The 24,746-nt window shown below is 43.7% G+C and overlaps 1 protein-coding gene across 1 annotated transcript in view; it reads left to right on the top strand.

Annotated features, from left to right (window-relative positions):
- Positions 1-22,679, top strand: part of LOC142575841 (replication factor C subunit 1-like) — a 58,440-nt gene extending 35,761 nt beyond the window's left edge. The window contains exons 16-23 of the mRNA XM_075685539.1: positions 588-670; positions 1,495-1,632; positions 5,063-5,158; positions 7,775-7,873; positions 12,437-12,591; positions 13,648-13,911; positions 15,792-16,005; positions 18,873-22,679. Of these exons, the coding sequence (XP_075541654.1) occupies positions 588-670; positions 1,495-1,632; positions 5,063-5,158; positions 7,775-7,873; positions 12,437-12,591; positions 13,648-13,911; positions 15,792-16,005; positions 18,873-19,076 (1,253 nt within the window). The 3' untranslated portion in view covers positions 19,077-22,679. The remainder of the gene's footprint in view (positions 1-587; positions 671-1,494; positions 1,633-5,062; positions 5,159-7,774; positions 7,874-12,436; positions 12,592-13,647; positions 13,912-15,791; positions 16,006-18,872) is intronic.
- Positions 22,680-24,746: the final 2,067 nt, after the last annotated feature.

Here is a 24,746-nt window from a genome sequence, read left to right on the forward strand (position 1 = left end):
GTTACCAGAATACCGGAGGCGCTTGGTGCTGCGACAGAATGCTCGCAACGCACACAGCTTTGATAGCCTTCGCTTGGAATCGACTGCCAGGCGGCTGGCAGAAAGGTAAAATAGGCTTGGCATGCTGACTCCAAGACAACCAGAAGTAGACAACACCATGTTGCAGAGCCAGTGAAGGTGTAGCTTAGCCCTGATCACTTGACAAACGAGTTGAGAAGAAAATGCATGGCTATGGATGAGCGTAACTTGTAATCGTCTGTAGATCTCTTAATATGAGACACTTCACACAAATTGTAGTGTGTATGATTTACTGTAGCTGTACCCTACGTGCCTACAAAATTTGTTCAAACCATTTCAGGGACCCTTTAAGGCATATTTTGTTAAACTGAAGAAATGTGCCTCAGTTCACTTTATTGTAAAATCCACTTGGTGTGCAAAAATTGGAAAAAGTTGTCTTATTTATATTTTACGGGCACCACTTTGTATATCTTCTTCTTCCTTGCATACTGTTTATCTGGTGCGGCATAAATTAAGCAGCGCATTGTGAAATGTCCACGAAAAACTGAATGTCCACATTTTTTTACCAGGATCTGGCATGACATCCAGACATGTACTCATCATGGATGAAGTGGATGGCATGGCAGGCAATGAGGACAGGGGTGGAGTTCAGGCAAGTTCCAGCACATGGTCATTGAACTCATGGCGTTGTCTGCTGCAAAGTCTTGCTCTAAATTATGGAAAGCTGTGGCTGCTAAAACCTTTCATTGACGAGATGTCTGCTGAATAGGAGCTTTATTGCTGTTAAGCTTTTGTTTTCGTTCTGCTTTGGCTGTCCTGGAAATTTTCGTCCATTACTGCACCTCAAGTTTGAGAACTTAAGATGTCTCTCAAATGTACTCATAAAAACGTTGCCTAGCCAAACACGACGTTGGAATGAAAGTTTATATGCAAATTTTGCCTTGAGGGGCAGCTTCACAGCAATGCACTCTGCATTGCCGTGAAGCCACACCACACATCAACGGAGAGCAGCAGGGAAGGAGGTGGGATAACTGGACATACAAAACAAAAATTACTTCTGTAGCTTTACTTTCTCCTGAAAATGACTCAGGATTGCTTTTACAAAGATTTTAACATTGTTGTATGAGGTTATTTGCACCTTTTCTGTCTCCTTCTAGAAGTTGTTCTGATTTGGAGTACAGGTTGCACTTGCCAAGTGACAGTACTTAGGTCTCAAAGTTACAGTCAGGGCTACAATAGATGTAAGGTAATTACTGTGCTAAACCAGTGGCTTGTGCAAGTGGTCAGCCTGGCTTATCATATCAGTGATTAACTTGGCCAAATCGCTGCTACGGTATCCTATAATTCACAGTGGACCTTTCTTTTGCAGTATTATGGAATGCTTATAAGACAGTGTAGCATCTGATTTGCGAACTTGAATGTTAGGATGTCATGCTTATACCGTGCTTGTACATTGCATTTCTTGTGTCTTTTCAGGAGCTAATTGCTCTGATCAAGTCTTCACGAATTCCCATAATATGCATCTGCAATGACCGCTCACACCCGAAAATGCGCTCTTTGTTGAACTACTGTTTTGACTTGCGATTCCAGCGACCGCAGGTCAAGCAAATTCAGGTGGGTAAAAATGTGCTTTGAAGGACGTTAGGCTTTTAAGGCTAACGTCCTTAAAGCTCTCATTTGAGCTTCGCTGTGTCCTCACAGTCTCACGGCGTAGGTGAAGCCTTCAAAAGGCCTGCCTTTCGCCAGCTGATCGCGCTTGCCTTCATGTTCCACTACAACCCTGTAAGCACTTCTGCAGCTTCACAGGTATTGACCTCTGCGGGCAGCTTCAGTCGAATATTACCTAATCGGGAGGCACTGCATAAGACATTTCCAAAATTTGGCCTTCACGCATCTGATGATGCTCTGGTCCAAAGGTTGGAACAAAGAAGTACAATTCAGGGGCATAAATTCAAGTGGCACATTTCTCAATTGCACATTCACTATATGTGCCGAACAATTGTCAATGACTCATTGGATCTTCAAGCTGCACCAGCCACTGCGTGAATAATCTAGTGTCAGCCATGCTTGATGACAAGTTGATTCCGATGCTGCCGGGGCTGTACCCATTGAAACGAATTCTCCCAGTGCATGGCTGCTGCTGCGGATGATGCTCGTAGATGTAAGTGAGATTCGGGGATTTGGTACCGAAACTTCAACATAAGTTTGTAATGATGAAGCGTCTTGGTGATTGCTCAACTAAATTTCGTACATTATTGTGAAATATTTGGTATTCTGAAATTCGTAGGACTGAAAGTTTTTATGTTGAAAATATAGGCATTTTGTGGCGATTAAAAAAATTGTAAATCTGAAGATTTCATTAATCTGACTTTTGTAGTAATGAGATCTTATGGTACCTGTTTCAATCTCTCTTAAGGTTTGCTTGGCAGAAAAGATTACTGGTTGGTTTAGGAAATAGCAATTAGAGGCAAAATATTCTCTCCTCAGCTTAATAAGAATAGTGATGTGTGTGAGTTGGTTTAAGTCCATGGTGTAAAGTTCTGCAGCCATATGTGTGCGTTATGTGACCAATAAATTCAGTTGGCAGTCAGCAGTCGTCATAGATATGTATACATGCGTCTTGTATCAGCACTCTTGTTTCATCATATATCATATATGATATATCATATCAGCACTCTTGTTTGTACTCTTGCAATTCATCTTCCTTTGTCCTTTTTTTTAGCTTTCTTTTTAGACTTCAGTGCTTTGCGCTGCAGAAATTTACACCATCTCCTCAGCTTCTCTTGCTCCTGTACTGCTGCACCGTTGATGTCATTATGCGATGTATCAAACTTTGTGGTCTTTTCACAGATTCTTGCTGCTTTTCTTCTGCAGAAAATCAGTCAAGTTTACGATGCTGAATTGTTCTATGCTTTCGAACAGATTGTAACTCAACTTTTTCTTTTTCGTAGCTAGAAACTAACCCTTCTTAGTCATAGCTGTGAGCTTTAATGTTGTAGGGAAATTCTTCGAAAGTTAGAAAATAGTGTTGCCACCCCTATTTAGGTACTTTTAATCTTAGGGCTGATTTCAGGCATTCTGTAACTCTTGCTTCCAGTAAATGTGACCTGTATGCTACTCCAGCTGTTGACAAGCATTCTCTCACTTGTGAGCTTAATCTAGCAAGAGTAGTTACTTTGCATTAATTGCTCTCTAATAGTATAATTAATGTCCCATTTTTCGAATTCTCTAGGGACCTAGAAAACTTTTGTAAAATCAGGCAGGCTGCAATAACAAATGCATCTAGAAAACACACCATTTTATAAGTATTTCTTGGATGGAGAGGGTGAAGGGTGGAATAGCAGACCACTGCAACTCTTCTGTTGCATCATTGAGATTGGCTGTGAAGAAAACTGCTGAAAAGAAAAAAAGGCATACATGCCGACAGCTGATACTGCCACTAAAGTAGCCGGCACTATCTTCAACTGGGGTCAACGCCAGTCAGAAGGTTGCCTTTTACTACCCTAGTGGCTTGAAGAAACTGTAAATTCACTTTTGTACCACATTTCGCTTGCACACAATAATGTCTGCTTGAATTTTGACTCGGGTCATGTCATCATTGTGCACTCATGACACCGCCATCAGTAGTCACGTCACTTCAGAGCTCAGCAGCAGCACAGGCACTGGCTCTTCATTTTCAGCCTTGGAGTCGTGTGAATCTTCGCTTGATGGGTGATTTTATTGTCGGGTAATTATGCACAGAGGTGGAGCTTGTTGTCAGCATTGGCAAATCATTCAAATGTTATCTCAGTGGGAATCGCAACACAAGCAGCGCGCAGGACCTTGATCGCAAGGTCCATGGCTGGGGACTGACCAGGCATGCCGTCGTTATCTCTGGGTGTGATCGCCGTCTAAGTACCAAGTGTGAAGCACACATGGTGAAAACAGCTTCGAAGAGTGTCTTGTAACTGCCTTCCATGCGTCTGAAGGTACGCCGACAACAGACCTGAGGTCGTCACCATTGCAACTTTCGCCCCTTCCAATAGCGTCACCTTATTTTTCAGAAAGAAATCATCCGCTTGGACATGCCGAACTCATTGCTCATGTTGATTTGTGACCTGCTGCTCTCAACTTGCTTGATGATCTAGACGGCTTCCTTTCCCATCAACCTACAGTGGGGCTTTGTGCTGTTCGAAGCCATCAGCGGCGACGAGGGCAGAATCGGCACCATTGCTGGCAGCAGCGAATCCCTATAATGAAAAACGGCACCAAACAGCAGGAAGCTTGTTGGTGAACGTCAAAGTAGCTAGACCTTGCATTACAGAATGCGTGACAACACAAAGAGACCACACAACCTCGCACTAAACACCATGTGGCCAAACACAAAACTATGGTAGGCACAATGGCTCTGCCGGCCGTACAAGGAAGAAGACAAAAAGCAGCTGCTCTCCTTGTGCTTCTACGTTTTCGAGTTCTTGTGCTCAGTGAATTTCCCTATTTAACAATGTCTTCTGGTTTGCCCAGGAAGAAATTCTGAAACGTGTTTTATCAGATCAGTGTCAATGCCGTTCTTTAGGCTTACTCTTTGAATTTGTTACGTCACAGTGGTGCTGTGTTCCTTAAAAGTCACGGGGCTTGCGCTTAGTTACCATTGCTGTTTTTGCCAGTGTTCAGACATCATCTTCATCAGCCTATTTTATGTACACTGCAAGGCGAAGGCCTCTTTCGGCAATCTCCAATTACCCCTACCCTGCGCCAACTTATTCCAGCTAGCACCTGCAAATTTCTTAATTTCGTCATCCCACCTATTTTTCTTCCATCCTCCACTGCACTTCCCTTCTCTTGGCACCCATTCTGTAACCTTAATGGTCCACCGGTTATCCATCCTATGCATTACATGACCTGCCCAGCTCCATTTTTTTATCTTAATAGAATATCGGCTATCCCTGTTTGCTTTCTGATCCATATCGCTCTCTTCCTGTCTCTTAACGTTACCCCTAGACATAGTGAATTCCTAAAGACTGCTAGTTTGTTCATGTTGTTCGTGTTTTGTTCACATTGACAGGCTGCATTGATGTCCATTGCATGCAAGGAAGGTCTCTCTATCAGCCCGGCCATTGTACAAGAGATTGTCATGGCCTCAAACCAGGACGTGCGACAGGTAAGTGTAATTTTTCTGTTATATTTCCCTACACTTAAGAATGTATGCATTTGTCAACTGATAATTTGGGCACCAATAATTCGGACTTGCTTGATTATTTGTACAGCTCCGCCAGTGGCCCCATAGATTTAATGTATAAGTAAGATTGAAATTTCGGACAATTTACAGCACACCGTGTATTAATTCTGATTCCACCTGCGCAGCCATGTGATAATTTGGCCATTGATTTGGCCAGAAATTGCTATATTTCTGTCTTGATACGTCGCCAGCATAGCCATCGGCCATATTGCCCAGCGCCTCCTCAAAACCAAAACTTCCGAAGCCGTGTTGATCTAGAAGTCACCAATAAGAACTTGGTGCGTGCATCGACTGTACTTTCGTCTGTCGAGCGACAGCATGACAGAGGTCAAGGTATGGGCCATGATTTTGTAGCAATGCCTTCCACTCAGTTCTGTGCCACTCTTATCATCCACCATTCATGGCCAGCTGATATTGTTAACACATGCGAACCGTCGCTCTAACCACCGACTATGTGCGAAAAGCGTGAAAAAGAATGCAGTTGATCCCAGGTGTACGTACTGTAAGGATCGGGCGAAATAATTCTATATATCAGTGATTTGAGATATAAAATTGGCCTATTTGAAGCTTATCTGAAAGTTCCTCACGTATTGGACACTCTCCTCGTGTCGTGAAAAGCGGGAATTTACCAATTTCTTTCTCCAAGGCCGTCAAACTTGCAAAACTTTTCTTTTTTCCCGGCATGTTACTCGCACTGTGGTGTGGTCTTCGATAATAAAACTGATCACAGCTGTTCTAACGGGTGACCATCATACATCGGCAACAAGTCAAACAGCAGACGCTTATATGCTAAAGTGGCTTTCGGCCTCAGAACACCCAAGTCCATTCCCACTGATGTGTCCATTGCGTCGCATTGTGTCACGCGAAGTTGCTGTGAACATCTCGTTTTAAGACCCTTTGACAGGTGGCAAATCGCACCAAACCTGATAACGAAACAGCGTCTTCTCTTTACCGTCAGCACGGACTGCGGTTGACCAGCACGGCATCAACCATGGCTACGCGCTGAGCGATTGTTCAGTCACATCATGCACGGTCTACCCTTTCATCTGTTGCGCAGATTGGCCTTACGAGAACCCACCTGATGTAAAAATGGGAAAGCCCTTCTGTATGTTAGGGGAAAACTGCAGAGCCATACTATATGTGCAATAAAAAATTGCCACAAAACACAGGTCCACTATTATAAAAACCCCATTGGGTAAAGTACTACGCAATGTACGCGTAGCGCTTTTGCATGGTATTTCCAAAGGGATATTACGACTGTTCAGTATAGACCATAATTCGATATGTCCGAGCTTGGTATATCAGGGATTAACTGTAGCATAAGAGGCGTTGCTAGAAAATCGCAGCCACAGAATGCCTTGGCCAAAGGCAAGCGTATGTGTGTGCGGCAATGTGTTGACAAGCTTGAGTGATATTCTTGGATGATCCCTCTTTAAGACACGCTTTAATTTTTGCAATATTCTGCGTGACTAGCACCGGCCGCGTCAATCAGTGGCATCATTTCCACACTGTGATAAGACAGTGGGCTTGGCACTGTGCCGAGAATGCTGTCGCTCGTAGACACCGGTGCATCTTGAGCTAGTCACAAGAAAGTTAAGGTACTCTTCCTGATAGTGGCGATACCAGAAAACAGCACTCCTTTCTTGGCCACTTGTGGAATAAGGTCACGTGTATTTTTGTGAAAATCTGGTATTTAAAACTCCCAATTATTTATACCTTGTGTTGGTTCTCATCGAGTCTGAATTATCAGTAAACGACTGTACAGTTATCCACAAAAGCTTACAGGACAGAGGATTGGCAGGGGAGTGGGGCGGGGGTACTGAATATCCTTGAGCTGAAAGTTTCGATGTGCAGTGAGTGACCGTTGCAACCTGCACGGTGATATATCGGATTAGAAGCACCGTGCCTTAACAGAGCAGGAATGTGCATTTTTTGTGAAACCTGTGTCCCGGGAACTTTTGTGGCTGTCTGTATCTGTTGCTGATATGATTTGTGCAAACTTTGCTAATTCCTGTCATATCATTGCATTTGTTTGGATGTAGACACAGTTGGCAGTTTATTGGTAGTGTTTAAATTTTGCTTGTGTAGGTATCTGGCAGTCTACATGGTACAGGGGTGGAGAGGTGAAGGTCAGCTGCCTGCCTCGTCCATCTTCCCATGCTCTTCTGCTTAATACATTGAGATGGGGGGAAAAAAAATTTTTTTTAGGTTAGGCTAACGCATGAAATTGTCAAGTTTCGTGTCATTCCGTTTGTGGTTGTTCTTGTGTGATGTGTGTACAAAGTAATATACGCAGACAGAAGGATGAACAGAATAACAGACTTCTTGATGGTGTTTTTGCATAAATGCATAAATCCTCATTGCATAAAGCTGAATGTTTCGTTTTCTTACACTTCTGTACAGAGCACGGGCAAAACTAATTCTATGTTTTTTTTACATTGTTGCCTTCTTACCTGTTTCCGTTTTTTTTTCTTTGTTGTATTATTGTTATTATTAATTAATGAGCGCCTTCGGCCGAAATGGCACATTTTCCTTTAGGCACTGCACAACCTCTCGCTTTGGAGTTCCCGAACAAAGAGCATGAGTGTGGCTCAGGTAAAGGCTGATGCGGGCAAGGGCACCAAGGACATCAAAATGGTGAGGCACTTCGTAAATTCGAAATCCTACCTGGCATTTCTTGGCCGTGGCAACTGTAGAAAGCAAAGGAGTGCTGATAGCAAGGCTCCTTTAAAACCTTTTGAGAATATACAGTATAATTTTGTTGATACGATCCAATTTGTTACGATTTTCTGGCACTAACGTTTGCTATCGAAAACACAAAAAATGACTCAATGCAGTAGCTCTTCTTTGTTAGTTAATACGTTCTCGGAAAACACTCTTCCAGCAACAATGTTCAGCGCATTGCCAAACTGCGATCGTATGATTCGTTTTTCGGCTGCTATATCTCGTATGAACAAGAAAAGGTGAGATCCACGTGTGCGATGGAGAGCAGTAGGCGCTCACCGTAGCAGGTTTGCCGCCGTACTTGCTCACCTGTGTCACGTGAAAATGCCAGCGTGCACTCAGTTTCCTTTTCCGGTACTTGCAAATCTCCTCGCACATCGCATTCACAGCTATCGTTGCCAGCCTTATTGTGATAAGCATCTTCACGTATCTGTCTCACAGCGCGTGTGGTGTAGTGCTGTTGGAAGCGTACTACGTGCCTTTAATAGGCAATAACCCAAACACACTCCGTTCGCTACTGCAGGCAGCGCCAACTGTGGGTCACATTTCACTTTGGTGGCATTATAGCCGACCAAGTCGAACTTGAGAAGCTCGAACGTAAGCTTGCCCAACCCGCAAAAACAACTATGCGCGTCTCGGGCCACTCGAGGCCCCACCAGCACGGTGCGCATCAGCATCTCGTGCGTCAATGCTTCGCATTACATACGTGTCAACTACATTTGAGTCTGCCAAATTTTTAGTGTCTTCAGATCATATGTTTTCCCGGTCATTAAGTTCTTTCTCTCATTTTTTTTTTTTCACCCAAAACACATGGACAAGATTCTACTGCACATATGTTTCCTGCATCGGATATGTGGTTTCTTCTTGGCTGTTCGCAGTGAAATATCCTCTCCTTTCCTTTTGCCTAGCCATAATCGCCCCTCATAATATAATTAAGCTCATATTATATATGCAGGCTTTTGCAGTGCTTAGTGACACCAAGGTAGGCACGCATATTTACAATGTTTCATAAATAGTGAAGCAGATATAAATGGTTACTCCAGCTAAACTTCTGATTTGTTTGCACTCAAAATTCAGACAGACATGGCATTTTCATCAGCAGCAGCAGCCGCCACGGCGGCGGCGCCTTTCTTATGTCCACTGCAGGACTAAGGCCTGAGGCTGCGATCTCCAATTATCCCTGTCCTGCGCCAACCAATTCCAAGTAGCGCCTGCGAATTTCTTAATTTCATTGCCCCACCTAGTCTTCTGTCGTCCTTGACTGTGCTTCCCTTCTCTTGGCACCCATTCTGTGACCCTAACGGTCTACCACTTATATAACCTACGCTTTACATGGCTTGCCCAGCTCCATTTCTTTCTCTTAATGTCAATTGGAATATTGGCTATTTCGGTTTCCTCTCTGATCCACACCGCTCTCTTCCTGTCCTTTAACATTACACCTAACATACTTCGTTCCGTCACTCTTTGCGCACTCCTTAACTGGTTCTCGAGCTTCTTTGTCAGTCTCCAAGTCTCCAACATTTATGATTTTATCCTAAATGCCAGATCTTTAGAGGTTGCTTACGGTTGTCATATTGACGCCAATAATTGTATGATTTTGCATTCATGTTCTATTTAGGGCAAAACTAATCTCAATGAAATGCATAGTTGTTGAGCCATTTTTCCGAGCCTGACTTTTCGTACTCACACGATTAATCTGATCTTCTGGAAGCAACGTGACAAGTAAAACAGCAGGTGAAATTTTGGCCGCCGTTACATGAAAATTTCATAAACATATGTGATTAACGTTGCTATTTTTCTTCTAACCTTTTTTTGAACATAGAACAGCATGCCTTTTCACAGCGTCTCTACAAAACGAAGGCAGCCAATTGTTCTTAATAAACAGTGTGCATCATGCGTAAAAAAGAAATTCTAGTATTTTCAACCAGATTTTAGCATTTTCTGGCCTCGATGGTAGTATTTTTTACGTTCAAACGTTCGCAGGTCTGCCCTTTGCAGTATACAGTAAAACCTCCTTGATATGTTCCTGTGTTCACAATCGACAACACAAAAAACGACCCAATAGAGTTATGCTCATTTTTTACTAGTTCGTATGTTCTCGGAAAACACAATTTTTGGGCACCAACGTTCAGTGCGGGTCCCAACTGTGATTGTATGATATGTTTTCCAGCCGCTAGATCCCATGTAAACAAGGAAATGTGCGAGGCGTGCGTGATCGAGAACAGTATATAGCTGCCCAATGCAGCATCTACACCGCAATACTCGCCCGCCCGTCTCACGTAATAACGCTGGCACGCACTCAGTTTCTCATTTCGGTACTTGCAAATCTTCTCCAGGGTCATCGCACACGGAATTCACAGCTATCACTGCCAATCCAGTTGCAATAAGCATCTTCACCTATTTGTTGTGATTCACAGTGCGTGACGCTGTCAGAAGCGTAGCATATGCTATTAATAGGCCACAACTGGCGTTCCCTGCTGCAGACTGCGACGTGTACATTTACGGTCACTAGGTCCCATGTGGACAAGAATAGGTGCAAGGCTCGTGCAGTCGAGAATAGTATATAGCCGCCTGTGTCACGTGAAAACGACGGCGGGCACAGTTTCTCATTCCGGTACCAGCAAATCTCCACCCGTGTCGTCGTACGCCGCATTCAAGGCTATCGCTGCCAAACCTATTGCAATAAGCATCTTCACCTATCTGTTTTACAACACGTAGTATGTAGTGCCATTGGTAGCTTACTGCACTCTTTTAGGAGGCGATAATCCAAAGGCGCCACCATTCCCTGCTGCAGTCGGCGCGATGTGGACATCGCGTTTCACTTCAACGGCATCCGGCGTTGCCCACCAGCTTGATTTTGTTTCGGCTTCCTGTCACCATCTTAAAACACCACACAATAAGAAAACAACAAAACGCGTCACGGGCTCCCGAAACACCACCAGCTCGGCATGCGGGGGCGTCTCATAGTGCAACGATCTGCGCGACGCTTCATATTACGTACATGTCAACAATAGTTCAGTCGGTCAAAATTTTTTTATTTATTTGGTTCGTACGTTTTCACAGTTTATAAGTTCTTTCTCACTCTTTTTTTCTTTCCCAAGACGTATGATCAAGGTTCTGTTGTAGTTGGTTTAATACCGTGTCTAAGTGCAGTGCTTGCTTGGTCCATCCAGAATAAATCTGAATTATGCTAATCTGTGGTGATTCTGGACAAGAAATATAACCGGAGCAGCAGAATGATGGTGCTATCTGTCATCATTATAGTAAAACACTGCTCGTGCCTTTCTTTTTTCTTTTTTTTTTCTGGTAAAAGTAGCAGATGGGCACCACTACATCTTCTGCAAGTGGTTTTAACTTGTTCTGCATGTTGGCCAAACGAATGGCTATGTGAGGATGCTGCCATGGTAAATCAAATAGTGAAATTCAGCACTGGTTCAATCGGTGCTTGTGAATAAAAGTAGGGTGCCCTTTTCTATAAACACAGAAGCACAGAAGTCTTCAGTTTACCTGCATAAGCCACTGTCTAAGCCAGCGGCTAATGAAACGGATGTTCCATGTCTGCCTCCATGCCGTGAAGCAGTGCTGGCCGATGCTCAAAGGCAAGGCAAGGTAGAAACGTGCATTGCAACTACTTAAGCAAGTAGAGATAAAGGGGGTGCTGCCATCGCTCCACTGTTAAGTGCCACAGGCATTGTGTGGCGATTGTAGGCTTGGTTCTCATCAGCGACATGCTATTTATTTCTCCACTTTCATTTTTTCCCCTTTAGTGTCTTTATCTGAAGCATGCAAGAACATAAATTATGTTAAGTTTTCCTTTGCCGTAGAGCACTTCATGATTTCCCCATGCAATGACTTGTGGCTTCTTGGTTAGTGGCTTAAGTCAAGTAAAGCCCTTCAGTTCTGCACGGTCCTCCTGCTAATCATATCTAGAGCGCTTTTGAACAACAGTTTTCCAAGGAATGTTGCAACTGTTAAAGCAGTATGCTGACACATAATATATTTTTGAAGTTGTAGAAACTCTACAACATCCTTCTCAGATGTCAAAGAATGGCTGGGAGTGTGAAGATTGTGAGACACTTCTGAGACACTCTTATTTGGTGCTAAAGTCAGTCTCGAAATGCTTGACCTCGCGTCATTGGCGCCATCATGATGTCATGACACAGAGTGAAATTTGCTGAAATTGTGTAGAAGTTGGCTACGTCTGATAATTTTACTCATAACAGAAAATAAAGAGCACTGCATACGTTTCTTCCGGCTACGCTCACGTGTGGCAGCCGTGGCAGTTGTAGGAACGGTGTATCGTGACGCCATGACACATCCACCTCCTGGGTACTTAAACCAAAACTGTTGCTGTGATGCTCACCAGTATTTTTTCTAGAGTTTAGAGGGCTTGGGCCTTCAGATAACGCAAAAAAAAGGAAGAACAAGTAAAAAATGTCAGGTCAGTAATTTAACTGCATTGTCTCTTTCTGCCAGGGACCATTCGACGTGGTGCGCAAGATCCTATCGAGCTCCGAGGGTGGCCAGTCTATGACACTGAATGAGAAGGCAGCACTCTTCTTTCATGACTACAACATGGTGCCGCTGTTTGTTCAAGACAACTACTTGCATATTCAGCCCTTGGAAGCCAAGTGAGCCTACTTCCTGCTTTTCTTGAGGCCGATCAGCGGGGTGCATTTGACATGCAAATCGTGTGTGTCAATGTTGGTTGGGCTAAGTTTCTGACATGGCCTCGTGCAATTTCATGTTGGTGACAGCACTTACTGGGACCCAGTAAATACCACATGACACAGGTACATTGAAACTGTCCCTCCAATCAGTTTTCTATGTTGTGCGCAGATTGCCGGGTGTTTAAGGTAAATTTGACAGTTCGCATGCCTAGATAGGTATTTGCATTGTCAATGTATGTTGCTTTATTTACATATATTAGCTATCTTATGTATCGGATAAAAAATTCAATTGTGGGGTTTTACGTGCCAAACCATGATCTGTATGAGGCACACTAGAGTGTGAGACTCCAGAATTATTACGACTGTCTGGGGTTCTTTAAGGTGCGCCCACAATTACATGGGCGTTTTTGCAAATTTCGTCCCCATCAAAATGCAGCCACTTGTCTAAAATTTGATGCCAAGACCTTGTGCTTAGCAGTGGAATACCAAAGGCAGTATGCAACCACGGTGGGTATTATGTCTTAGGTAAACCCATGACCCGAAACAGAACTGCCATGGACGCATGGAAGGCAATTAAAATTGCATTTTCATGCCATTCTATATGGTGGCAACTTTGTTCATGGCCTCAGTTTTTGTGGCGTTGCGCGCGCGGTTCATATCCGAAGCACCGTGCAGCATCCGGAATTTCAGTTATTGCAGTTACTTATTGGTGCTAGGGGGTAGGCGACAGTATTGCAGAAATCATTCGTAACTATGTTTAACACATGTGCAAAAAAATAAGTTTGCTTTGCTGTATAACCGATGCCATGACGGATGCCACTGTTGCGACTTTGCAATGTCAGGAAAATGCCCCACTTTAATAAAGCAGAAACAACCAGGTTTTCATTACTTCGTTTTATTTCTGTTTGGTATATCAAGGTTCGACTGTATACGGTAATCACGATGACTGGCTAGGTGTGGAGGTTTCGTTTGCCTTGTATCCACATTAAAATTTGCATTACTTTCTCCATTGGTCAGAGGTGACCGTGAGAAGCACCTCCGATTGGTCAGCGAGGCGGCCGACAGCATCAGTTATGGCGACGTAGTGGAACGGCAGATCCGGCAGCACGGCAACTGGTCCCTGCTCCCCATGCAAGCTTTCTTTGCCAGTGTGATCCCTGGAGAGCTCGTTCGGGGTCACATGCGCGAGATGGTCAGCTTCCCAGCCTGGTTTGGCAAGAACTCCTCCACGACAAAGCGACACCGCCTGCTCCGCGAACTCAAGCATCACACGTACACTCGGTGAGGACTTGTGGTGCTGAGACTGTAAGTATGGCACCGAGCCTGGAACAGCAGCAATGTGCTGCTGAAGAAAGAAAGCTAGTCTGATTGAATTGCCTGTTAAGTTACCTAGCCAATTGCCATTTGCCAGTTGTATTTAGCTATGACCCTGCATATATATATTATAACAGGACAATAGGCTTTTGGCTTTGGGTATAACTTCATTAAATTAAGTTCGACTGCTTAAATTGACCTCTTTTTTTGCTATATAGTTGAACCCATTTATAACAGTATTCAAGTTCCAAGAAAATCCCATTGTTATAACCAGGTTGCATGAAAAAGGCAGAGGGGACAAATATCGAAATAATATAACGTACTAGTTCTGCGGAAACCCGCAAGATAAGGAGAAGTAATTAATAAGGCGGAAAATCAGACATCCACCCATTCGTAGCAATTGCTACAAAGGAAACCCATATGAGTTCCTCAAAGAAATTTTTTGTTCCCTCCCCCCCCCCTCCCCCCCCCCCCCCCCCGAGGGACCTGTACGGGTTTCCTTTGTAGCAATTGCTATGAACGGGATGATGTCTGATTTTTCCCTTATTAATTACTTCTCATTTGCCCTGCCATCTCCTAGCCATCTGGTTAGGTCAAATGGTAGAGTGGCTGGAAAAGCGGTGGTCCCAGGTTCGATTCCCGGACCAGAATTCGCCCTGCGATCTTCTAGCCGCCTGGTTAATACAGATGCTATAGCAGCTGTGCTGGAAAGGCGGTGGTCCCGGGTTCAAGTCCCAAACCAAGACGAATTTTTCTTCAACTGCAAGGCTTTTCTTTCAAGAAACCCGTACGGGTTCCCTTTGTAGCAATTGCTATGAACAGGATGATGTCTGATTTTCCTTTAGTTGAACAGAAATAAGTGCAGAAAATTTAGCAGAACAGAAAATTTAGTTGAACAGAAATAAGTGCAGTTGCCCTCACTTATAGCATCACCAGTTTTAAACGTTTACGATGCTCGGATGTAACAGTGAGACTGCCACGAAATCCAGTAAAATAAAAGAAAATGTAAGCCACTGCGCCCGCCTGCATGCTCCACACCTTTGTCATACCTGCCTTCCTCTGTCGCATCGCCCTCCGCATCACCGACCGGCCTCGTGCACCACTCTCCTCTTTCCCTTCCACCTCACTGATACACGAGTCGACTGTGCCGCTGTCGGAGGAGTGGAAGAGAGATGAGAGAGAGCCGCCCAAGGCTGGCGGTGCGTATGGCAATGTGAGAAAGGTGTACCATGCAAGGTGCGCGACACAAAGGTGGGTGCCACGAAGGTGTGCGGCACTCACGTCGGTGCGGCGAGTCACTCTTCGTTTTTTCCCCAAGGATCTTGCTTTCCTTTTTCTGGCACACGCACCCAATAGCTATATTTAATTGTTATAAGTGATAATGCGATATGGGAGCATTGTACTAAGGGGTTCATTTCACCATAGAACCCAAAACTTTATGGTGCATCGGCTGCTCTTTCTTTCTTTTTTGTATGCCTACTTTGGTGTTCGTTAGCCAGCCTTTCAAGGCAAACAGTTATGACAATTTGGTGTTGTTGGAATGCCATGTGCAAGGGGATATCTGTAGTGCTGGTACTTCAGGAAGACAAGAAAGAGGAACAGAGACAGAGCGAGACAAAAATGCAGCCTATTTTTCCATTCAACATGTGTTCATCCACCGTGTCTTTTAATTTTGCACATTTACAATAGTTCCAAAATGTGCCAATGCATGCCAAACTCTCTTTATCCTTATGTGACATCATTTTAAAGTTTTGCACATTCTGGCAGGGATGGGCTAAGAAAAGCCGATGGAGCTTGTATTCAATTCTGTTTGGAACCAGTGGCATCCCTGTTTCATCACCATGCAGGGTGTCTGCTGACCGCACGCAACTGTCCATGGACTATGTGGGTCCCTTGCTAGAGTCGCTGACCAAGCCGCTGATCGACAAAGGTGCGGACGGCGTGCCAAGTGTTGTGCGCCGCATGCATCACTACTACCTGCAGCGAGCCGACCTGGACAACCTTTGTGACCTGGCTTTGTGGCCTGGCATGAGGGACCCGATGGGACACATTGACTCTAAGGTATGGCTATAAAGAAGCTGCCTGTGCGCCTGCAAACGTATGGCGAAATTTTATACCCTCTGAATAAATTCTCTTAACTAAAGGGAGAAATTGCTTGAGCTGTATTTAGTAAATGACCCTTCTGCAACACCGCGATAGCCTCTTGTACTGCATGAAGAGGCTTGCATGCCGGAAAAGGTGCGAAAATGAGAGATAGTTGGCAACGCTGCCTTGAAGTTCCCGCACTATCTTTCCGGGATGTCGTGGATTTTGACGGCGTTTGCTAAGGCCTGGATGAGTTTTTATTGGCGCAGATGGTTTACATTTTATTATAAAAGAATGGAGGGCTGAATTTAGCAAGTTTCGAGGAGGAGGATGGAACTTTATTATTGCAGAAATCGTTGCGCGGTTTATTCCTGGGTGGTTCCCTCTGACAGGGCTTCACTGGCGATCGTGGCTCACCGGGTCTGGTTGGGGATCTATACTGAACCACAGTGGCCCAAATATGAAAACGAAATCCGTGACGTCAGATTGACTGTACCGGCACTGGAGCTTTGGCACAAAATTCGAAAGATGCAACTTTGACCCCTCCCCCCCCCCCCGCTTTATTCTTTAAATATTGGACACAATAGCGCAAAATTAGCAAAAATAAAGTTCTGGAAGAACTGTTTGTCCGTCTAAATCAATTTGATGTTTCTCATTAGTGTCACCTTAACCTGTCCACATAGCTTTTAAAGGGGCCCTGAACCACTTTTTATCGAAGTGGAGAAAGGCAAGTGAAAATAGGCTATTTCAGAAATACTTTGCCGCAAAAAGTACTTCAGTGTGTTCAGCTTGATATCAGCTGTCAGCCAATAGCAGCTGTCTAAAAGAATGACGAAATAATGTTTCCAGAAGAGAGTGAGGACAGGGCCTTCTGTTGAAAAGAGAGCGTTTGAGAGAAAGGTGACTTTGCAATCCGCTTGCGAGCTTCACGCACCGCATACGACAGCAAAATGACTGAGATATTCGCAGCAGCGTATGATACCCGCGGACTATGTTATTTCGCCAAGCCCGAGGGGTGGTTCAGGGTCCCTTTAAAGCTTTCTTTGCAAAGCTTGAAGGTTTATGATGCTGCAAGGATTGACTTGTTAACAGGATGGGGGAATGTAGAGAGGGGGAGGAGGAGAGGCGTATGCTGGTCATGACGCTGATTGATTGGTTGTTTCAGTGATAATGTCATCTCTGCACACCTGCACTTGGTCACGGCAAAAGGGACACGCCTCAGTGGCGTGCGTTACACTGGTGCTCCAGTTTGGTACCTTGTGTAATGCTGCAGAGATGGCTCTCAGTCGATTGGCTCCTCAATGAGTGAGGAGTGTCGCAGACAGATGAGGCTGCTTCAGGCCAAAGATGATAAGCTTGATGGCGGCAAGAGGCAACCAAGACAGCTGGATGATGGGAAGCTTCATTTACTTCAACAGTCATCCATCTTAAATGGTTTCTTCATAATTTTAGAATTTCCAGAGTACACGAATATGGTCTAGCTAATGTGATAAATGAGTGCTCTGAAATCTTCAAAGTGTTGCCTTTACCGAGAACAGAGTTTGTATAGCAAGAAGGTGACGTAAATGTAACAGCAGCTTTTTTTCGTGCACAAGCGAGACGGAGACACATTTGCGTATTGCATTGTTCATCTTGTATTATGTATCCTCTTTTTCCATGACCCTTTTGGCAATGCCTTCACCCTTCCTCATGTGTAAGGTGCCTGTAATAGTACTTCTGTTGTCAAGATCCACTGCTCTACTTTACTTAAGGCTGTGTATTCTGTACAATACCTAGCATCACGTTTCTTCTTTTATTATTGTTATTTTTTCTTGTGTAGTAGCTGTGATGGGCCGCTTCACTTTTGACAATTATGCATGTACATTCATTCAGTCACTCCAGAAAACTAGCTACATTACATACCCTATATAATTGCTTCGGCTACCTGCATGGAGGTTGTCTAAAAGGTTGTCAACCCACCAGAGCACCAATCCACAGGTGGGTTGGCACTTTACCCACCTGTTGACGCAAGACCAACAGAAGCAGTAAGGAATTTCACTCCAAGCTCACTCCTTTTAACGTAATGTCGTGGATACTGCAAAACAAGGTTCTGTTCCTTGAACATGGTATGCAACATTGTCATGTTAAAAGGAACTCCAAAGGAGCCCTATTGACTGACTTCAAGGTAGCGGGAAACAAAAGTGATTTTGATGAAACCAAATGTATATGTTCTTCTTTTCAGCGATATGACTGCGCTACAGTGAACTAATAGGGCTTACTAACTTTACCACATACACATATATAAATTGCACGCATATAAAGTTGATTAGGAAAAAGTGTTATCATAAGGGGCCATTAGTGCGGGGCCTTGGTACCACTGTTAATGGTGAAAGTTGTTTCCATCTTAGCCTCAAGCTGTGCACAAGGCTATCGCTACAAGGCGTAATCATTATAACAAGTCAGCAATGAGCCATAAAAACATGTCGCAAAAGCCAGGCAGGAGAACTACTACTACCCGCCGCGAGGGTTCATTGGCAATGGCATTCTGCTGTTGAGTAGAAGCCATTGGTTCAGCCTTCAGCTATAGTGGTTTCATTCTGGTGGGGGAAGAATGTAAAAATGCCCGTGTACTACTTGGTTTAGGCGCACATTAAAGAATCTTAGAGGATCAAGATTATAATCCGAAGCCCTCCACTACAGCTTCTATCATAGCCTGTGGGTTACTCTCAGACGTTAAACACCGTAATCTGTCTCTATTTTTAGAACAGATACTTCTGCTGCCAAAGTACTGCTTTGGTGGCCCTTAATAATTTTCTTCCTTACCTTTCTGTCCCATTTTCTTAATTTGACGTTGTTGGTTGCAGGTAAAAGCTGCACTGACACGTTCCCTGAATAAGGAGGCCTTTATGATGCCTTATGCCACCGGCGACTTCGTCAAAAAGAAGGCCAAGAAAGGCGCAGGCAAAGCTGGGAAACAGGCGACGTTGCAGGGCGACGAGGAAACTCCTGAAGAAGAAGCAGAGGAAGAAGGCGACGAGCCTGACCCAACCCTTGTTGATTACGATTAGATGGCCATATTGTTTTTGATATCTGGTTGCATCATTTAGTGCTTTTGTTGTGTGGATCGACTGCCATGTGTTCACAGCTTTTGTCACCATTGCAAAGCTATCATGCGAAATGCTCTGTGATAAGATTGCATGGAGCCTTGCTCTTCCTAACATTTCGACTACTACTACCTCAGCAGCTCTCCTTTTTGTGTGCACAGCAAGGGTTGTCAAAGTCACTGCTGTGTTCACTAGACATGCCGCTCTTCGAAAGTGATCATATTGTTGGCTTGAAAATTGTGCTACCAGAAGTTTGTGCTTTCGCGGCAGCCAGTTGTGATGCTGCCAGCCAGTTGTTGGCAGTTAGTTGTCATGTCGCGGCTAGTTGTGATGCATTGTTGACTTGCGGGCAGGCTGTCCTGAAACAAGAAACTTGGCGATTGTGCACACACCGAGTGTGGTTGTCTCACGTTTCCTCTCATTGTGCTTCGTGCTCCAAGTTGGTGTACCTGCAGTCAACATCTTATTTTCATGGCCTGCCTGAACGGAGTCTTGCATCTTCTATTGTTCGGACTAGGTGGGAGAACTCCTTTAGGCTTCCACACTGGAAGCAGTTGTGCTGCTCCTGCCATGAACGATGGGAATGCTGGCTTACTATTGCGAATGACAGAGCGTTCAGGTCAAAAAATGGCTAAAATTCTGTTGTTGCTAGATTATGTTACATTTGAGGCAAATTCCAGATCATTCAAAAAGTAATATTCAGCTGCTCACAGAAGTGCTCATCGTGGGAAGCCGCAAAAAACTGTATTTTCTCGCAGCCTAACACTCAACATGTGTAACCTGTGCAGCGCATCTTGCAATCCCAAGGTTCATGTTGAAACTGCAAAGAAGTTGAGTTTTACTTTAAAGCTGTCACATTCCAAAAAAGTATGTCTAAAACACAGTGAGTTCAGTTATCGAAAGAATGGCTGGCTTCTGAGCTCCTCCTTTGCTCATGCACGAGGGACTCGGCAGATTGTGTGGAAGGGAACAACAGAATGGAACGGCAGTTGAATGTCAAAACATGCCAGTGTAATCAATGTACAAAACAAACAGAAAGAATAATACACTTAATGTCTAATCATTCAATTGCCAGTCAGTTTCTTAAGAGTGAATTCAAGCTCACTTGCCAGCAATCAAATGCACCGTTATTCACGTGGTTATCAGCAAGGTGTCGTATCCATTCCCTCCTGCTGTCCCTCTCCGTGTCATCTGCAGAATATTCGTCAAGCACTAATCGTCTCCTTTATGCTTGTTAGTACACCATCCTCTCCATTGACAGGGCCAACAGGCACAGTGAAACAATATGCATGCAAATACTGCACTAAACAGCATTAATTTGTACACCACACATGACGAATGATCAGGAAAACTAGATTTTTGCAAATGATGATGTTTGAATAGGCTCTACTAATAGAGATCTCATCTCGGTAGCACTGTATATATATTCACATCGTGTGATGACGCTGAAATCAGTTTAATGCTCAGATGGCCTCCTTCAGTAAGCTCTTCATGACCTTTGCTATGGCTCTGGGCTTCACCATTGATAGTGCTCTGGGCCTCAGCAGACAGTAGTGCACATAACTAATATATGCTGTTTATTCAGACTTGCAGGGCCACTTTGAAGACTGCCAGCCTGTTCAGACCTGTTCACTAATGAGCCAGTTTGTTATAATGCCCCCCCTCAACCCCCTCCCCCCTCTTTTCTCTAACATTTGATACAGTTGAGGGGTGTTCATGATTACGATTTTTCATGTGCCTAATGCAGAAACCTTGCGCACAAGTTTTTCGTGGTAGTGGTGGTGCCCCAGAAGCACACACAAATACAAATGACTCATTAAGCTAACAAAAGAAGTGACCAACACAAATTGCTGCAAGATATTAGTCATGTTTCTGACGGGTAAGCATATCAAATATAGGTGAGTGAAAGAATGCCACTTATAACGTACAAAAGCAGCAGAGAACAGCATAGGTATCTAAAAGCAACAACGATGTTTTGAAGAAGGGCCCTACCAAGCAGAAATGGCCAAGCCTACCACAGATGATCAAAAAGCAGTAATGCCATGTTATGAAACTATTAAAGCAATCTCGCTACACTGCATTACGACTGCGGCATGTTAAAGTTCAATAGCTGCATCAGACGTCTGAAAAATGTATGTTATAACCGTAATGCCATGTTGCAACAAGGTGTGTTACAGCAGGGCTAGCCAGGCGTGGTTGTATTGCCATGACTCCTTATTTTAGTGTGAGATCTGGATCTTGCTCTGTGCTCTTCATAAGTATGCACAGGTGCTAGTGCTAATTATGTTTTCACTGTCGCAGCTTATGTGACTTTGTAGTACTATGTAGGCAAAAAGAGACCTGGCATTGAATATCAGCAAAAGGTCTCTTGAAACACACCTTCAAAACAGATTCGCTGATTGGGTAGACGGACAACCCAGTGTCCTCCCACAATTATTGCAGCTAATTGTGAACATTTGCAGTGTTTTTATTCAATCAAAGAGACATTTGTTGATTTTGTAAGCATTAAAGAAAACTTGTACAATTATGCTTAATTTGTTTCTTGTTGGGTCCTACATTTGTGGTCACCAAATTTGTGCTTTGTGGGCCAGCAATTACAGCACATACAGTTAAACCTCGTGTAATGAACTCAAATATGACATATTATCGGACATAACGAAGCAAACCTAGAATCTTTCTTGCCAATATGAACATTTAACAAATATACTGTATGCTTATAATGAATATCAGATACTATAACGAAGATATTTTTGTGTCGGATATGACTTGGTTATAACAAGGTGTGACTACACGTGTTTGCATTTGTTAATGCTTGTCTGGAAGTAGGCATGTGGAATGATATTTCACTATCAAATATGAGGCACTCACTTTCCTGATATATTGGATGCATGTGCATGCTTTGGTTCTTCCTCTTCAGTGTATGTCTATGTATTATGCACTCGAGTGGCGTGCCATTGCATGCTGTGCTTTTTCGCCATTTGGCAGCTAGCCCTTAATGCCGCCATTAGCATTCTTGCCCTGAAACTCGAGGTGTAATGCTTCATATTTGAGGTACAAGTATAGAAGGTGGAGGTGTACATTAGTTGGAAAGATTTAGTTTTGCCTCTCATGAACAGTTGCATGGAAGAATTCTTTTCTTTTTTTTAAGGAGAGGCTAAAAGAGAGCTCCAGATTTGAAAATAACATCGTTGTTTGGTCAGTAATGGAAGCGGCGATGTAAAATTTGCCTTTATTTCTCCATTTATTTGCATACTTGCCCTATAGCACGCTTTCAAAAACCAATGCCTACACTGCCCTTCATGAGCTGATCACATTACCGGTGGGCTATGACCACCTGTAATGCCACAGTGTAAATTTCTTTCCTAACATCGTTTCAGGGGTAAAACATGCCTTCAGTAGGTTTTACACAAGGCTTTATACAAACATGTACACGTTTTTTTGCCTGTGCCCATCTTGTTCACGACATTTATTTCAAGCTTTAGAGAATGGCTACCTCTGAAGCTGAGTTCTAATTATTGTGCCACAGTGGTCATTTCTATTGTGAATAAACAACTGTTTTAAAACCTGCCCTGTTTTCTGAAGACCGATCGAGCTTTTCTTTCTTTTCTTCCTTGGCATTTTTCCCACTTGCATTTGCGGATAACATTTTAGCCATGCACGGTAAGCCAAGGTGCAAGTGCAAAAATCCTGCTAATACAGGAGTAAATTATTTACCTACTGTGATGACTGCCAAACTTCATTGTAAGTGGTATTTCAGTAAAGGTGAAATGGTCTAAAAGTGCCTTTAAGGCATTCTTCGTGCTTTGAAACGAAAAGCATGGTAGTGTACCTAGAACACGGAGACATGAGGAGGAAAAGTCGCATGCTGTTGTTTCTGCAAGTCACTTTAATTGGAAGTGGCATTGACCTGCGGCTGGGCAGCCCATTTATTTTAGAAACTTGTGACTAGGATAACTTCATGCATCTGCTGAATCTGGTTGGCGACATGTAAGTGGAAAGTAACAGCCTGCACTAGCTGTTGTGGCACCTTGGTTTGGCAGAGGTCTACCGGAAATGCACTCAAGTTGCCAAATAAGCAATTTGGACAGGTAAAAGTGACCAGGTGGCTTTGTCTGGTAGCATGACTAAATGTGGCAATTGCTTCTGTAAGTTACCAGTACTTCTTGTATTGCTATTAGCATTTTTGGAATGCTTCACACAATATTCGGTGTCTATTTATCTGCCTGCTTGTCTGCCTGGGCCTCTAACCTTCCCGGCTACTTAGTTCACTGGGTAGTCCATGGCCTAGTGGGTAGAATATTCGGCTGCTGTGCTGAGGGAAGAGGGTTCGATGCCAACCATTGAAACTACTTGGATCACTCAGTATGCAACACCGGATGTGTGCCTCTCTTCAAAGAAACTGTGTGACACCAACTTGGGTACCTGGGTATATGCCACTGATTATGTGTCGCTCTTCAATGAATATCTTTCTTGCCAACTTGGCTCACTAGGTACGAGCTGTTCTTCAATGAAACTGATGGCAACTTGGATCACTGGGCATGTGCCACTTTTCATAAACAACAAAAAAAATCATTTAAATTTCCCCTGTACTGGGCATAATCAAGCACATGCCATAGATATTCAGACAATCTGGTTTGAATATATATTCACATGTGCGCCAAAGCTTCGCAACAGCCCCTAGATGCTGCATCATGTCCAGAGCATGGGAGGAGCACGGCTGCATACATGACACATCTCCACATTGGCAATACATTGTTTCGCTGCATTACTTCAATGCTATTGCATTAACGTCGACAACCATCATGAGATCGCTGCTGCTGGAATTTTTTCAGTGTCTTGACTCGTACAGGTATGCTTACTGGTTCTGCGTGTTCGCCTCTTGTGGTGTAAACATGGGATGTTTAACAACCCCAAGGATGGGAAAGGTATGCTGTGGCATAGCAAAAGAGGCCTACAAAAATATTTGGTGTTCAACCTTTCCTGTTGACATTTAATTGACACTCCTATTTCTTTAAATGTTCTTGCCCTTTCCCATTGTGCTTTGACCCTCGGATTGAATATTCTATACACGCACAAACAAGGTCTGAAGTTCTTTATCCTAATTCGGGGTTGCCACATGACATGGCAGTAAGGTGAGATACAGGCATATCATGGAAGCATGTTTCCTAGCACTGTTTGCTATGAAAGTAAACTAACAGAACTCGGAGAAATCTCGCCATGGACCTTTTTCAGTGGAAATGCGAAATTCCGCAGCTTTTTTCTTTGCACTATAGATAGAGTCCGCCAACACTACATTTTATAGAATCTCCATGGCCTATAGACCATGATGAAATTTGAATGAAGCGGCTATTCGAATAATGTGACTTTATTGTAGCAAAGGAGCATAATGGTGACAAGCAAGGTTCAATACAAGTGGCGACAAATATTTGGATACGCAAGCCTCATTCGAATGAAGAGAATATTTTCTGTAGGATTTTGTTTCGTAGTAGACCAGCTAGCTTTTGCTGTTTCGACGGCGTTCTTTCTGTATTACTTTTTTTGCGCTTGCACCAAATGCCCACTCTATGCTCGAAGATAACTCGCTCGTCCGTCCACAAAACGTTTATGCTTAACGAGAGGGAGAATGAACACGAT

The sequence above is a fragment of the Dermacentor variabilis genome, chromosome 3, assembly GCF_050947875.1.
Source record: "Dermacentor variabilis isolate Ectoservices chromosome 3, ASM5094787v1, whole genome shotgun sequence".
Taxonomy (NCBI): Eukaryota; Metazoa; Arthropoda; class Arachnida; order Ixodida; family Ixodidae; genus Dermacentor; species Dermacentor variabilis.